At 42.3% G+C, this 15,744-nt stretch overlaps 1 protein-coding gene across 4 annotated transcripts in view; it reads right to left on the reverse strand.

Moving 5' to 3' along the window:
- Positions 1 to 8,287: 8,287 nt before the first annotated feature.
- Positions 8,288 to 15,744, reverse strand: part of LOC103750697 (zinc finger protein 790) — a 15,344-nt gene continuing 7,887 nt past the window's right edge. For 3 of the 4 annotated variants that reach the window (XM_008853881.2, XM_029556499.1, XM_008853882.3), the window contains exons 2-5: positions 14,103 to 14,173; positions 12,991 to 13,114; positions 12,597 to 12,689; positions 8,288 to 11,341 (exon numbers count right to left, since the gene is read on the reverse strand). In XM_008853881.2, the coding sequence (XP_008852103.1) occupies positions 9,234 to 11,341; positions 12,597 to 12,689; positions 12,991 to 13,114; positions 14,103 to 14,111 (2,334 nt within the window). In that variant the 5' untranslated portion in view covers positions 14,112 to 14,173 and the 3' untranslated portion in view covers positions 8,288 to 9,233. The remainder of the gene's footprint in view (positions 11,342 to 12,596; positions 12,690 to 12,990; positions 13,115 to 14,102; positions 14,174 to 15,744) is intronic. The other variant, XM_008853883.3, reaches the window with a different exon arrangement.

Genomic DNA, 15,744 nt, shown 5'->3' on the forward strand with positions numbered 1-15,744 from the left:
GCACATAGGGGTTTGAGGTCAGCTCATTGTGTAACCACAGAATATAAATTTTAAAGGTCTCTAATGTGACTCACCAAGATGAAAAACAGAAACTTTCTGTTCAGCACTAGTTAATGTTTGACAATGTATTTTGATTCACCTGTGTTTCATTTTTGTCTCTGGAATCAGAACTCTTAAGAAAAATGGTTAAACTGTAAAACAATGGCTTATTGATGTAATCATGTAACTTTGTAATTTATAATCTGAGCTCTGCAGCTGCAAAATTACACTCAGACTTTCATCAAGCTCCTTAGTGTCTGTTTGTCACTAGCCGACTCCTTGTCCACCCTCTCGACGACCCTGTTCCCGTCGGACTGAACTGCCCCGGTCTGGGCTGGTCCGTCACAGCTGCTCATAGATTATTAAGTGAAAATACAGCAGTAAGCATGGGATACCACCCCACCTTCAAGTTGTTAGGGTGGCCCCAGGGGTCTTCAAAACAATACAGGTATACTAGCTAGGCTTATTTATTTAATTTTTTAATGTGTATGAGTGTATTGCCTGCGTGTAAGTGCTCCCATGTTGTATGATGCCTGAATAGGTCTGAAGAGGGTATTGGAACCCCTGGAACTAGAGTTACAGACAGACAGTTGTTAGCCATCATATAGATGCTGGGACTCGAACCCAGATTCTCTGCAAGAGTAATCAGTGTTCTCAACTGCTGAGTCATCCCTCCAGACAGCCTAGCTAGCTTTAACTGTTAACTTGGCAGTTTAGGAGTCACCTGAGAAGAGGGCTGGAGAGATGGCTCAGCAGTTAAAAGCACTTGTTGCTTTTGCAGAACTGGGTTTGTTTCCCAGCACCCACACAACGACTAACATCCATAACTCCAGTTCCAAGGGATCTGATGATGGCCTCCTCAGGTCTCTGGGGGCATTGCATGCACACAGTGGACTTACATACATGTAGGCAAAATCCTCATACATAAAATTGTGCCAACATCTAAGTGTTATTAGAAAAAACAATGAGTATTTCTGTAAGAAACAGTAAATTTTAAAATGAAATGAAGATCTTTTTTTTTTGGTCTTTTTGAGACAGGGTTTCCCTGTATCCCCAGCTGTCCTGGAACTCACTATGTGGTCCAGGCTGGCCTTGAACTCACAGAGATCCACCTGCCTCTGCCTCCCGAGTGCTGGGATTAAAGGCGTGTGCCACCATGCTGGGCTGAAGATCTTTTTTAAAGGTTAAAAATTCAATTTTATGTCTTATAGGGTTTATACTGAGCTCAATATTGTATAACTGTATTAATTCAACTGTGAACCTAAAAATTGTATAGCCACTTTTGAAAGAGATGTATCTTTGCTCTGGAAATTGTTATTGAGTATGTTAAAACTGTAATGAAATGCTTCTTCAAAAAAAAATTAATTAAAAAAAAAGCTACCTGAGAAGTGGATTTCAATTGAGGGATTATTCAGAAAGCACTGGCCTGTGTGTGGGGGGGGCTTGCATTTTTAATTAACTGTTGCAGCCAAGGTCCCTTTGACCTCCTCCCCACAGGGGCAGGGGATAAGTAGGCGTGAAGTCAACAACACAGACTCCGGGACACTCACTAGGCAATGTGCAAGCCAGCTTGTTTATTGTGAACACAGGCGTCTCCTTTATACCCCCTTCCCTCCTCCCATTGGTCCCTTATGTCCTGTTGGCATCCTTCTATTGGAGCTGTGGATGTGTTGTTGGTTTCTAGCTGCCGGGGCAGATTTTCAGTCAGCATCTTCCTGCTCATCAACAGGAAGCAGGGTGCACCTGCACTATTGGTCTCATGCCTAGCCTCCTACAATCCACACTTTTTGTTTTAAATTGTTGGCAGTCTAGGGGGAGGCAGTGGCTAACTGTCCTCTCAGGTCTTAGGACATTTTTATGAAGCTGTGTCTGTCTTAGGTTGTCCTCCCCATGTATGAGCCTTACCTGTCATCGGAGTGTGCATCTAGCCTCATGCCCATCCTGTCTTAGATTGACTTATTGTGGGAGAATCTTACCCGTCATTGACCACCAGCTTTGACCTAGATGTCCTTCAGAGAGCATGAGATCTGCCAGGGTGGTGGGCTAGGTCTTAGGAGGTGGCATTTAGCCTGAAGCTTTGTTTATTTTGGTAAACCAGGCTTGAATTACTTCAGTAGGTGGGCCCCTATTGGGATCTCATAGACTCATGAGGATCTGTAAGGTGGCTTTGTTGGTGGCCTTTTGTCTATGGATGTGCTGAAAATGACACTTGAACAAGAGGATTAACGCAATAGCTATGCAACCCAAGAGGGCTCAAGTGACCAACCAGGACGGGCCAAAAATTTTCTTTAGATTTTCCCAGATCTGTTCAAGGAATGTGGTATTTAATTCTATAACGGATCATTTAATTCTATAACTGGAGCTCTAGTATAATTAAGAGCAATAATTTGTCCTCACAATTGGATGGGGTAATTGAGAAATTTATTGGACCATGAGCCTGTAATGTAATCCTTTAAATTTTTTCTAGCTACTGTGATATTGGAGACTGGGTAAGGGGTCAAACAGATATCCTTTTACCTTGAGTCAGAGGCAAGTAGGGTCATTTCTCTAACTGTATCTATCTCTTCTGCCAGAAAGTCGATTCGCTGCTGTAGAATATGGATAGCACTCTAAAGGTGTTGGTTTATTAAATCCTGAGTGTGGAGGGCAGTGGCGGATTTGCTTACTACCTCATTGAGTGCAACAGCGGTAGTCATGGTTTGGGTCAGGGATACTGCCACCGCAGTAGCCCCCCCTATGACCAACAGAATAGCAGCGATGGTGGCAGAGGTAATGCCAAACTCACACTTGTTCCTAGTTAAGGCAACCTCGGTTCGTTCTATGAATTGTACAGGGTGAAAATGAGAATTCGAGGTCACTGGGAACCATACGACAGCCGGTTCCCATATGATGATGGCCCGTTGATGTGTGGGGGCCCAACGTGCCACAAGGAGACAGGTCCTATTTGTGCAGGCCAAAGAGGTGTTAGATGAATTAGTGAGTAAGAAGAAGAAAGGGGCCCGCACACAGCGGTAGCATTGAAGGATGTATGATTGATTTGTGTAAGATTTGCCTGATTTAGATCCGACAGCGGTGTAGGAATCCAGGGCTGTTGAGCCCCATCAGGGCCCAAGTTAACCGCAAAGACATGGAGGGCTAGGATGGTCAGGGGAGTAGTCAGGAGGCTTAGCAGCACAGGCAGGGGAAGGAGGAGGCCGGGCAGGGGCCATGGGGATTTGTAACACCCCCAGGGATAAAGCGATGGGGGTTGAAGGCACTTAGTGGAGAGAGGAAACATCTGTACAATGAGGCGGTTTGGCAGGGGAGGGCAAGGAATCATTCTTCACATCCGAATCAACATCTTCCGGCATGGTGGGTGGTGACTGAATAGAAAGGGCGACCATTTTCTGGTCTTGGCAGTGGTCATTAAAAGATTTAAGGATCTCTTCAGTAGAGCCCGCTTTAATGGAACTGAGGATGCCCAACAAAATAGGGACAAAAGGGGTGGGTGGTGTTTTGCCTTCTTGAACTTCTCACTTCCTTGCTAGGAAGAGGACTCACATCCACATGTCAGGATCCCACGTGTTTTCGGGGGAGATCCACGGAGCAAGGACCGAAGCCTCGGTCCAAAAGTCCTCTAGGTGACTACGTTTAATCCTAATCCCGTGGGATGTAAGCAGGGATTTGAGGGCTGAAATTTGGGACTCTTTGCAGTGGGATGGGAAATTTCACATGTCGTAGGAAGGGGGTGGGAAAGGGGGGCACAGACAAAATACACTTGAAAGTAAGAGAAAGGAAGCCACGCTGAAAAAGGAAACATTCAGACCAGCCTTACGGAGAAGGCGGAAGGGGATTTCCAACGGGGAACCTGCCCGAAAATTTGAGACCAGCCACCACCCTAGGGGCATTTAACTGGTGGTTGTGTCACCAGTTTGAGAGAAGGGAGGCAAATATCAAAACCAAAAGCGAAAGTAAGGGAGGAAGAAGAGCGAAAGGTGGTGTTTAGGAACCAGGTATCAGTGTGCTTGGTGGGGGACTTCCAAGGTTCGTTAGCCCACGGCTGTATGCCCACACAGTCTCCGGTCATGGGACACCCTGTCAGGTGTCCATAGTTCCGTCTCCTGGATGATCAGTCCTTATGTGGAGAGGCTAGGTGAACCAATTTTAAGGATATGTGCCCTATGGACAGACAAACATGGACAAATGAGAAGAGGAGATGGGCCTCAGTCACTCACCGGACCGAAGGCAAATAACAAATAACAGAAAGGGGCCTACTTACTGAGAAAAGAGCCAAAGGGGACACCAAGAAGTGTGTTGATCAAGAGGAGCGGGAAAGGTCAGGGGCGGGTGCAGTCGGCGCAGCAGATTGTAAAAATGACGATTCAGAAGAGAAAAACGAAAAGGGTGTAGATTTCCAAGATCAGTGCGGGATCCATCTACCACGTTGGGCACCAGATGTTGCAGCCAAGGTCCCTTTGACCTCCTCCCCACGGAGGCAGGGGTTAAGTAGGTGCGAAGTCAACAACACAGAATCCGGGACACTCACTAGGCAATGTACAAGTGAGCTCATTTATTGTTGAACACAGGTGTCTCCTTTATACCCCCTTTCCTCCTCCCATTGGTCCCTTATGTCCTGTTGGCATCCTTCTATTGGAGCTGTGGATGTGTTGGTTTCTAGCTGCAGGGGCAGATTTCCGGTCAGCATCTTCCTGCTCATCAACAGGAAGCAGGGTGTGCCTGTGCTGCTGGTCTCATGCCTAGCCTCCTACAATTAACTAAAATTTATTTTTTTAAATTGTGGAGTGTGTGTATCCGCACATGAGTGCAGGTTCAGAGGGAGGCCCTAAGGTATTGGATCTCCTGGAGTTGGGGTTACAAGTGGTTGTGAGTCACCTGATATGGGTGCTGGGAACTGAACTTGGGGTCCATAGAAGAGCAGTACATGCTCTTAACCTCTCAGCCATTTCTCCAGCCCCATGAAATGTTCTTTATACAGGGATTGCCTTGACTGCTAATTGATGTAGAAGGGCCCAGCCCAATGTGAGCAACACCATTCCCTGAGCAGGTAGTCCTGAGCTGTACAAGAAAGCTACCTAAGCAGGCAGGTGGATCTCTGTGTGTTTGAGGCCAGCCTTGTCTTCATAGCAAGTTCCAGATCAATCACCTAGGGATGCATAGTGAGATGGTGTCACACAAATAAAAAAAGGAAGCTGGGCGTGGTGGCACATGCCTTTAATCCCAGCACTTGGGAGGCAGAGGCAGGCGGATCTTTGTGAGTTCAAGGCCAGCCTGGTCTATATAGTGAGTTCCAGGACAGCTGGGGCTACAGAGAGAGAGACCCTGTCTCAAAAAGATAAAAAAATAAAATGAAAAATAAAAAAGGAAAGCTAGCTCAGCATACACCTGCAAGCGAACCACCAAGCATCATTCCCCCATGATTTCTGCTGTATTTCCTTGGCTGTGAGTTCCCTGGTTGGAGGTAATGCTGTGCAGAATAGCAAATAGATCTGCTTCCAGGTCACTCAGTGATAGACTATGACCTGGGAGTATAAGCCAAAACACCTCCCTGCTCCAACCCCGCCCCCAAGTTGCTTTTTGTATGAATTGTCAACAAGGTATTGTCATTGCTCTTGGTTTCCCATAAGAACTAGATAAAGGGCTGGAGAGATGGCTCAGCAGTTAAGAACACTGTTCTTGCAGAAGACCTGGGTTCGAATCCCAGCACCCAAATGGCAGCTAATAACTGTCTGTAACTCCAGTTCTAGGGGCTCCAACAGTCTCTTCTGCCCTCCACAGGCATTGCAGGACATGGGTGCACTTACCTACAAGCAGGCAATACATGCAAATACATAAAATAAAAATTAAAATATTAAAAAAAAAGAACTAGATCTTATTGCTGAAGATACAAAGCACTTTGATTGCAGGAAATAAGAGAAATCTAGCTGGAGCTGAATTAGAAGTTTCCTCCATGCTGACTAGCTTTTATAGTGCCAGGTGCTGTGCAGGCCAGTGGTGAAGTCATCCACCGTCATACCCAGCAGTGGACAGTGTGTGCTGCAATACCTACCCATCAGGCAAGATGTGCCTAATGGTACAACAGCAACACAACTGTTATCAAGAAAACCAACTGCTTTTTAAAAATTGGAATTGAGGGGATTCATGCTTGGAACTGTAAGTCTGGTCAAAAGCCCATGGTTGAACTGTGTATGGTAGCACACACCTTTAATCCCAGCACTTGGGAGGCAGAGGCAGGTGGATCTCTGTGAGTTCAAGGCCAGCCTGGTCTACATAGTGAGTTCCAGGTCAGCTGGGGCTACAGGGAGACCCTGTCTCAAAATGACAAAAAAAAGTTATTGAGATACATCAACATTATTGAAAAGGTTTTTTTTTTTTTGGCTTTTTGAGACAGGGTGTCCCTGTAGCCCCAGCTTGCTATGTAGACCAGGCTGGGCTCAAACTCATAGAGATCTACCTGCTTCTGCCTCCCAAGTGCTGGGATAAAAAGCTTTTTCAAAAACGGTTTCAGAGACCAGAGAGATAGCTCAGTGGGTAAAGGAACTGCCACCAACCTTGATGACCCGAGTTTGATCCCTGGGACCCACATGGTAGGAGAATGGATTCCCACAAGTTGTCCTCTGACCTCCACATGAGTGCCATGGTATGCATGTGCCGTTCTGCCCCTACCCTCCCCATACAAATAAAATTAAAAGGAGGTATCTAAACACTAAAAAGCAAACAACAACAACAGCAACAACAACAAAAAGGAAAATAGTTCCAAGAGAATAGCTCTTGCAAGAGTGGGTAGGGCAAAGAGCTGTTTCTCTATTCATGTGGTAGACTATTATATTAAAAATATGTAATTGGGTAAAGGTTCAAGAATCATACACCTCAAGCTATTCAGTGAGACCCAGAAATTCACCATGAAGAAGACAGTACCAGCTGTCACAAACTCAAGGAGCAGCCTCAGTCAAAGGAAAAAAGAATAAATCATACTTATTTATAAATGGATGATCAGAACAAGTAATGGGGGAAAGGTTTCATCAAGTAACTTCTAAATGATATTTTTTTTCTAAAAGTGCGTGTCATCTTAAAAAAAAATAAATCTAGGTGTTGGAGAGATGGCTCAGCAAATAAGGGCACAGGGTGCTTTGAGAGGACCCAAGTTTAGTTCACAGAATCCACGTTGGGTGGCTCACAACCTGTGACCCCTGCTCCAGATCTGACACCCTCTTCTGGCCTACACATGTGCATTTCTGGCATGCACATGCACAGGCACAGACACACATAGACACAGACTGAAATGTTTTTTAAAAATATCAGTCAGCCTGAATGAACAGATATGGCTTGTTTATTATATATTATAATACAGTTATCTGACAAAATTTCTCCAACTTTGAAGTTCCATAGATGACAAAAAATTGAGAATGACATACACATTAAAGATGACCTTAAATGTTGGAAATATGTACACTTAATCACCATTTCTTAGTTCATCATCCAGAATTCTCATACACTGACACAAAAGCTTCAACAAGTACCTACCTAGCATGGCCTGATTCTTTCCTCAAATGTTGGGTTCATCTCTTGTGATTTTTAATTTACCTTTGTAATTGAAACTTTTCAATTGTAATTATGCTAAATAAGCCTACAAGTGTGTAGGTGTGTGTGTATACACATATATACTGTAACCTTAATCTCAGTTAATTTTCTTTCTTCTTTGAGACACTCTCATGTATTCCAGGCTGGCCTTAATCTCACACTATGTAGTCCATGTATGATTGCCTCCACCTTCTAGGTGCTAGGATGAGAAACATGAGCCCACACGCCTAATCATGCACAGCAGGAGATAAAACCCAGGGCTTTGTGTATGCTATGCAAGTACTCTCCCAACTGAGCTAAAAACCCAGGTCCTCACATGACTTTATTTTAAATGCAATTTTAACTATTTTTTATTTTCAGCATTGTATTAAAAAAAAAAAAAGCACTTATAAGCTTTCCTAGAAAATAAGGAAACCATACAAAAAAGTTGGGTCTCATATTTTACATATTTACATTAACATTTCACATACTCAAAAATGGAGCTATGCCGGGCATGGTGGTGCACGCCTTTAATCCCAGCACTTGGGAGGCAGAGGAAGAGGAGGAGGAAGAGGCGGAGGAGGAGGAAGAGGAGAAAGTTGTTAATTGCAGAGAACTATATATTGTTTGACTGACTTTATATAATGAGTTCCAGGACAGCTGGGACTACTGTCTCAAAAAGACCAAAAAATAAATAAATAAATAAAAAAAGGAGCTATATGCAACTTCTTATACTAAGGCATCATTATGGTAATATAAATAATAGCCTAAATTAACATTGATTACACCATGCACCATGACTTCTGATGAAAGTCATATTGTTTTGTCAAAAGGTCATTGAAACAATTTCTAAAAATAATTCAGAGTCATAAATACATTGATTTTCTTATTTTGGTATCATGAGACTTTACAATGGTGAAAAGCAAGTTCTTGTATCAATATCTTTAGCTTCATAGGTTTCCTCAAAAGTCAAGTATTCTAAGGGCCGAGGATTCAGAAGTAGAGTACTTGCACAACACACACATGGCCTAGGTATCACACCATACAAAGGACACATCTCCAGTTGTTGAGCAAAGTTTATACAATGACTAAATGTCTGGCCACTTTTCTTACATTTATAGGGTTCTGCATCCGTATAAATTTCCTGGAGGGATGAGTGCCAGGTAAAGGATGCTCCACATTCTTATGTAAGTAAGGTCCCCTGCCAGTATACATTCTCTAAAGTCAAGTAAGTTGTGAGTCTGAAAGGCATTTCCACATTCTTCACTTACACTGCTCTTCAGTATGTGTTATCAGTTAAGTTTTGAATCATGAATAATGTTTCCACATTCCTGGTGTTGCATGTACTTTGCCAACCCAATTTTCTGATGTCTATTAAATTCTGAGCCATGAAAAAAGGTCTCCCCATATTCCTTATATTCAGTTTCCGCATGTGAATTTTCTCACATTGTGAAAGATATGAACTCAAGATGAGTCTTTCCACATTGCTTATACTAGCAAGATTTCCTACCACCGTGAATTCAGTGGTGTGGAAGGCTTTCCCAAATTTCTCACACACATAGGCTTCTTACGAACATGGACACTCTGATGTTTGGTAAGAGTTGCACCACAAAAACAGGCTTTTCTACACACTATTATCAGCTGGATTTCTCATCAGTGTAAGTCTGCTGACATAGCTGAGCCATGAGTAAAATCTTTCCAACACTCCTTACATTTATAAGATTATTGACCAGTGTGAATTCTCTCATGTTTAATAACATGTGACCACTGACTAAAGGCTTTTCTACATTCATTACATCCTTGGGCTGTTCAACACTGTGAATTCTCTGGTGCTTAATAAGATGTGACTGCTGAATAAAGGCTTTCCCACATTCGTTACATTCATAGGGCCTTTCACCAGTATGAATTCTCTGATGTCGAGCAAGGTCAGAAGCAGAAGCAAATGCCTTCCAACATTCCTGACATTTATAGGGCTTTTCACCGGTATGTAGTCTCTGATGTCGAGTAAGTTCTGAGCTATATCTAAAGGCCTTTGGGCATTCCTTACATTGAAAACGTTTTTCCCTAATATGTATTGTCTTAAGATTCCTATCACTTGAATGCCAACTGAAGTCCCTGCCACGCTCTTTATATTCATATGATGTCTTAGCAGTCTGAAATTGAGGAAGTTCTGAATCATGAAGAAAATTCTCTGCATATCCCTTATCTTCCCAGAACTTCTCACCAGTATGAACTAATGGATGTTGAGCATGCTCTAAGCCAGAACTAAAGGCCTTTTCATCTTCATTGAATTCATGTGATTTCTTAATGTGAATTTTCTGATGTTGAGTTAGGTGTGCACCACGAGTGAAAGCTTTACCACATTCCTTACATACATAAGGCTTTACACCTGTATGAACTCTCTGATGTCGACCAAGGTCTGATCTACAAATAAATGCCTTATCACATTCTTTACACTTATAGGGCTTTTCACCAGTATGGATTTTCTGATGTCGAGCAAGGTCTGAGGGGCAACGAAAGGCCTTCTCACAGTCCTTACATTTAAAAGATTTCTCCCTATTATGAATTTTCTTGAGACCACTAACAATGGAACGTAAACTAAAAGCCTTGCCACATTCTTTACATTCATATATTTTCTTACCAGTATTAATTGTCTGATACTGAATAAGCTCTGAGTCAGGCAAAAAGGTCTTTCCATTTTCCTTATCTTCAATGAATTTCTCACCAATGTAAATTAACTGACGTTGAGTATGATCTAAGGCAAAACTAAAGGCATTTTTACATTCTTTACATTTATGCAATTTATCACCAGTATGAATTTTCTTATGTTGGGTTAGCTGTGACCCACATGTAAAAGCTTTCCCACACTCCTTACATACATAAGGTTTTTCACCAGTGTGAATTCGCTGATGTTTAATAAGATGTGACTGCTGAATAAAAGCCTTTCCACATTCATTACATTCATAGGGCTTTTCACCAGTATGAATTCTCTCATGACGAGTAAGGTCTGAGCCACAACTAAAGGCCTTTCCACATTCCCTACAGTGATAGGGTTTTTCACCAGTATGAATTCTGTGATGCCGGGTAAGGTCTGAGCTGTAATTAAAGTACTTCCCACATTCCTTACATTCGTAAGACTTCTCACCAGTATGAATCCTCTCATGGACACTGAGCAGTGAATGAAACCTAAAGGCCTTCCCACATTCCTTACATTTAAAGGGCTTCTCCCCAGTATGAATTCTCTTATGACCCGTAAGACTTGAACGAAAACTAAAAGCCTTGCCACATTCTTCACACTGATATGTTTTCTTTTTACCAGTGTGAACTTTCTGATATTGAGTAAGTGTGGAAGCAGGAGGAAAGGTCTTCCCACATTCCACATCTTCCCTGAATTTCTCACCAGTGTGAATTAACTGATACTGAGTGTGGTCTGGGCCAAAACTAAAGGGTTTTTCATATTTGTATTCATTTGATTTCTCTTCTATATTTAGCTTTGGATATTGATTCAAAGCTGTGAGCTGGTTCAAAGTAGGCAGATTTTCATAAGTGAGAGTCATTTGCTGAAAACATTCCTCTTGATTTTCATTTTGTGTTTGACCCTCACCTTTGTCTTCCCAATCACCTCTAAGACATGAACCTTCAAGGCTGTGGCTTATATCAACTTCCATTATTTCCCACCGGGATAATTCCCTTGAAAATGTGCTATGTTTTGGTAGTAACTTCACCTGCCATGAGGAATCCGTATCTGAAAGATAAGAATGTAAATACATACCGTTTTACTGTCTAAAAAGAAATAAAATGCCCACAAAAGCAAATGCTAAAGCACACAAGGTATGTAAGAGAGAGAGAGAAACGGACTGTGGACACACACATGCCATGGTACCCATGTGGAAGTCAACGCACAATCTTCAGCAGACAGTTCTATCCTTCCACCATGTGTTTCAAGGACTGAATTCAAATCTTCAGGCTTGCATGGAAAGCACTTTTATTTGATGAGATCATGCTGGCCCTACTACACTATTTTTACAAAGTACCAGGCACACTAAATAGTGAACAATGACAGGGCTGCATCACCCACAAAGAAGAAAAATGGGAAATACAGGGAAGTAGAAAAGCTGGCATTTGTCTTTTTTGGACCCTAACCACTTTTGTTGTTGTTGCTGTTGTGTTTGAGACAGGTCTTACTATGTAGCCCTTGCTGGCCTAGAACTCGTTATGTAAACCAGGCTGGTCTCAAACCCTAGAGAGCTGCCTGCCTCTGCCTCCCAAGTGTTGGGATGACCCTAACTTCTTTTCAGGTACTTTCTCCTAAGTGACCAAAACTTGTTTTGAATGTATTATTCTGACTTTCAGCAAAGTAACCTAAAAAGTGTTCTTTTAATGTGTAACTTATGCAACATTTCTGAATATGATCCTGTCACAGAAACAAAAGTTTCCTTAATATATACTCTTAGTTTACACTTCTAAATCTAAAGTGAAATTAGAAAACTGGTAACTGTTGGTTTAAAATATGACCTAATGAATGCAGGAAACACCTGAGGAGGGAGAAAGTAGATAAAATTAAAAAATTCAAGAAGGCTGGATGTGGTGGCACAAACCTGGAAGAAAGACAGGAGGAAAGAAAGGAGGGAGAGGAATTTGAAAGTAGCTAAAACAAGTATGTTCACAATTTTTTAGGGAAAGAAGAAATTTATAAATATCTAAATGAAAAAAGGTAAAGAGCAAGAGATAGGAAAGCTTGATCTAAATCATTCATAAAATACTAACTGCCAGACAGAGAGACTGGCACTTAACTTTGGCTATGGGAGGGAATGCTATAGGTGGTATCCAGAGTGAACAGTATCTCAGAAAAGGCTCTGTATATGTTTCATGTCTCCTCAAAGGCCTTTGGGGAAGGAAAGGCTATTCCAAATTGATATTCTAAAGCACTACTGACACACCCAGCAGCCAGACTATCATCTGTAATGATGACTGCCTGTGCCAGCTCAGCTTTCACTCACCTGGGCAAAATCCTCTTGTCTTGTCTAAATCCATCCAGGTATCTTGGTCTTTTTCCAACATGGGGAACACATGTGGTTGATAAATGCAAAGTCCTGCACGTAAGATAAAATATGGGGAAATGACTGACTACATGGGTAAAGGTTCCAAAATTTGCTTCCAGTGTCTTGGTTAGTAAGGAGTGACAATGACAGGAAGGGCAGGAAAAGGCACAAAGCATTCCTAAAGGATGATTAACACACAGTCCCCAATGATGACTACTCTCTTTGGAAAACACAAAACAGAAGCCATTTTCCCAGAGGAAGCACAGGTCAGAAATTCCCTCGGCATATGAAAAACAAGCCAGTACTTGACAACAGAAAACAGAAATTTTCCAGGTTAAATTCTGAGTCTTACCCACTGAGACAAGGTGGCTGTAGTTCTCCAACATCACATCTCTGTATAAATTCTTCTGTTCCGGGTTTAGGCATTCCCATTCCTCTTGAGAGAAATCTATAGCCACATCCCTGAATGTCATTACCTGCCAAAGGACAAACCCAAATGCTAATGGTAAAAATTTAAACAAATGATTTAGATGGGAAAGGGCACAGCAGGGAACGGGGTCATATGATGAACAAAGCCTAGAGCTAGCAGCATGTGGTATGGAAGGAAAAGATATGGAGGTAAGTGTGACTATAAAGCTGAGGGCCCACAGGCTCTGAAAAATCGCTTGGTCATTGCATCATCAGACCCTGCACATAGGAACACCAAGACGCTAGGATAGCAGCCCAGAAAAGACATCACAGGCACTTTGGGCTGACATCACGGGCAGGCTAGACCTGTCTGAAGTCACCAACTCCAGATGTATGTCTTACATGACAAACTGTGGTTATTTTATGGGCTGCCCATTTTTTTCCCTTTGGCTCTTTTAGTGTAAGCTACTTTTGTTCAAGTTTCCATCATTTTAAAGAATTCCTTACAGATATATTCCCAAATTAAATATGATTTTCTAGGCAGAATGTATAGGCTCTCTGTAAGCAATTGCCAATCAGTAAATGTCTTGCTGATTTCCTGGTAATCTCCCTGATCTCTGTAAACTCAGTGTTTCCATCATAACCTCTAAAAGCATCACAAAGTGCCACATGCTGAAATGAATATTAAACACCTTCAAGTTTTATCCTGACTGACTAAAGTGCTCCATTCTACATGTAGAATAAATAAAAACGTTCTTATAGTCTGTCTCCTTTAACCACTCAGTTCTACCATGTTAAGCCACAGTGTGGAAATCAAACTCTAGTATTCCCTCTTTAGAAATATATTCTTCTTCAATCAGGAGCTACTGGTTGCCATGTGGAACTAGAGACTATCAGTTAGAAAACACAAGTAATGTCTGGGGAAAGCACTACACTGTTTCACAACTATCACTTACCACTGCAAAGTGGTTTAGGTTAAGCAGTTGTAGAAAAAGTGACAACAATATTAATATTCTGAGAAATAAAATTGTGGTTTTTGAGACAATTCAAACTCACATGGGCCATGATTTAAAGCTCCTCAGAGTGATCAGTCCTCCACTTGATTCCTGTCTTTACAAAGCAGACTCCTGAGAAAACAGTATATGAAAAGAATCATGAGAGGACAGGCTTTCTGAGAAGGCCATTTTCTTCCCTGGAGGACGGTCAGAAGGAGCACGAGGAAATCCTGGCCCCAGGGACCAGAGAAACACAACTAAAGCAGGATGGAGTTTCAACCTAGTGTCAAAATCATTTCATAGATCAAGATATGGGATAAAGCCATTCTGATTTACCCTAAGTTTCCCCATCACTCTACAGAGCTTGCATTTGAAATCCTCTAGGTGACCTCAAGGGCAATGGAACCCTCCCATGTGGATGCCCACTGCAGCTGCCCAGCTCCTATGCATGTGGAGGGCAATGCCTCCCACCTTCTACATGTCTAACCAAGTCTAGGGTACCGGCTGTGTAATTTTCATCTAGAGCATCCAAGAAGGGTCACGCCATAAAATTCAAGGCAAGTTTAAGGCTAAAACAGGCTGAACAAATTCACCAGGCATCCAGTGAGACAAGTGATATACGTAACCAGGTAGTTTTCATTAGGGCACCATCAGAAATGTGTGCACAGTGTCTTAGCCCCACTGTGTACCATCAGTTCCCATTAACCTCCAGTCTCTGACAAAGTCCAGACCTAACAAGTATGCTTGAGTCTGGGCCTCATCTCTGTAGTAAGAAATAACTCTATATTCTCATTCTCGTATTCATATTCTTTCTCTCTCTCTCATTTGTTTGTTTAGAGATAAGAGTCTCCCTGTAGCCCCTGCTGGCCTGGGGCTTGTTATGCACACCAGGCTGGCCCCAATCTCACAGAGATCTGCCTGTTTCTGCCTCCTGAGTGCTGAGATTAAAGGCATGTGCCACCATGCACAGCTCAAACTCTACATGTTTAAAGTAAGGTTTAAATTAATTAAAAATGTGCAAGTTGAGGTAAGAGGGTAGATCAAGGATAAATGCAATAAGGACTTATAAAAATTTCATGTAAACTATGCAGTATTAATTTGCCCTATAACACAGGGAGCTCAGTGCCATGATAAGTCCTTACAAGAAAAGTAAGGAGCTATTGAACAAGCTATGGAGTGAAACACCGTCTTGGAAGAAAAAGGAACTTGAGAGCAATTACACAATTTGAAGGAAGAACTAGTTCTAATCCTGACATTCATACTGGAAGCCATAGAGAAAAACAGGAAAACAACCTGTGTGGCTACTTCGGTGTTGAGAAATACTCATTCTAGGGGTTGGAGGGATGGCTCAGCAGTTAAGAGTTCTGGCTGCTCTTGCATAGGACCTAGGTTTGGTTCCCAGCACCCACATGGCTGCTAACAATTGTACCTAACTCCAGTTCCAGGGGATCCTACACCTTCTTCTGACCTCTGCAGGTGGGTGGGTGAACTTACATACAGGCAGGCAGTACACTCATACACGTAAAATAAAAATAAATAATTTTAGAGCTGGGCATGGTGGTGCGCGCCTTTAATCCCAGCATTTGGGAGGCAGAGGCAGGTGGATCTCTGTGAGTTCAAGGCTAGCCTGGTCTACATAGTAAGTTCCAAGACAGCTGGGGCTACAGGGAGACCCTGTCTCAAAAAGACCAAAATATATAAAT

Source organism: Nannospalax galili, unplaced genomic scaffold (genome assembly GCF_000622305.1).
Source record: "Nannospalax galili isolate Female #2095 unplaced genomic scaffold, S.galili_v1.0 scaffold886, whole genome shotgun sequence".
Classification (NCBI taxonomy): Eukaryota; Metazoa; Chordata; class Mammalia; order Rodentia; family Spalacidae; genus Nannospalax; species Nannospalax galili.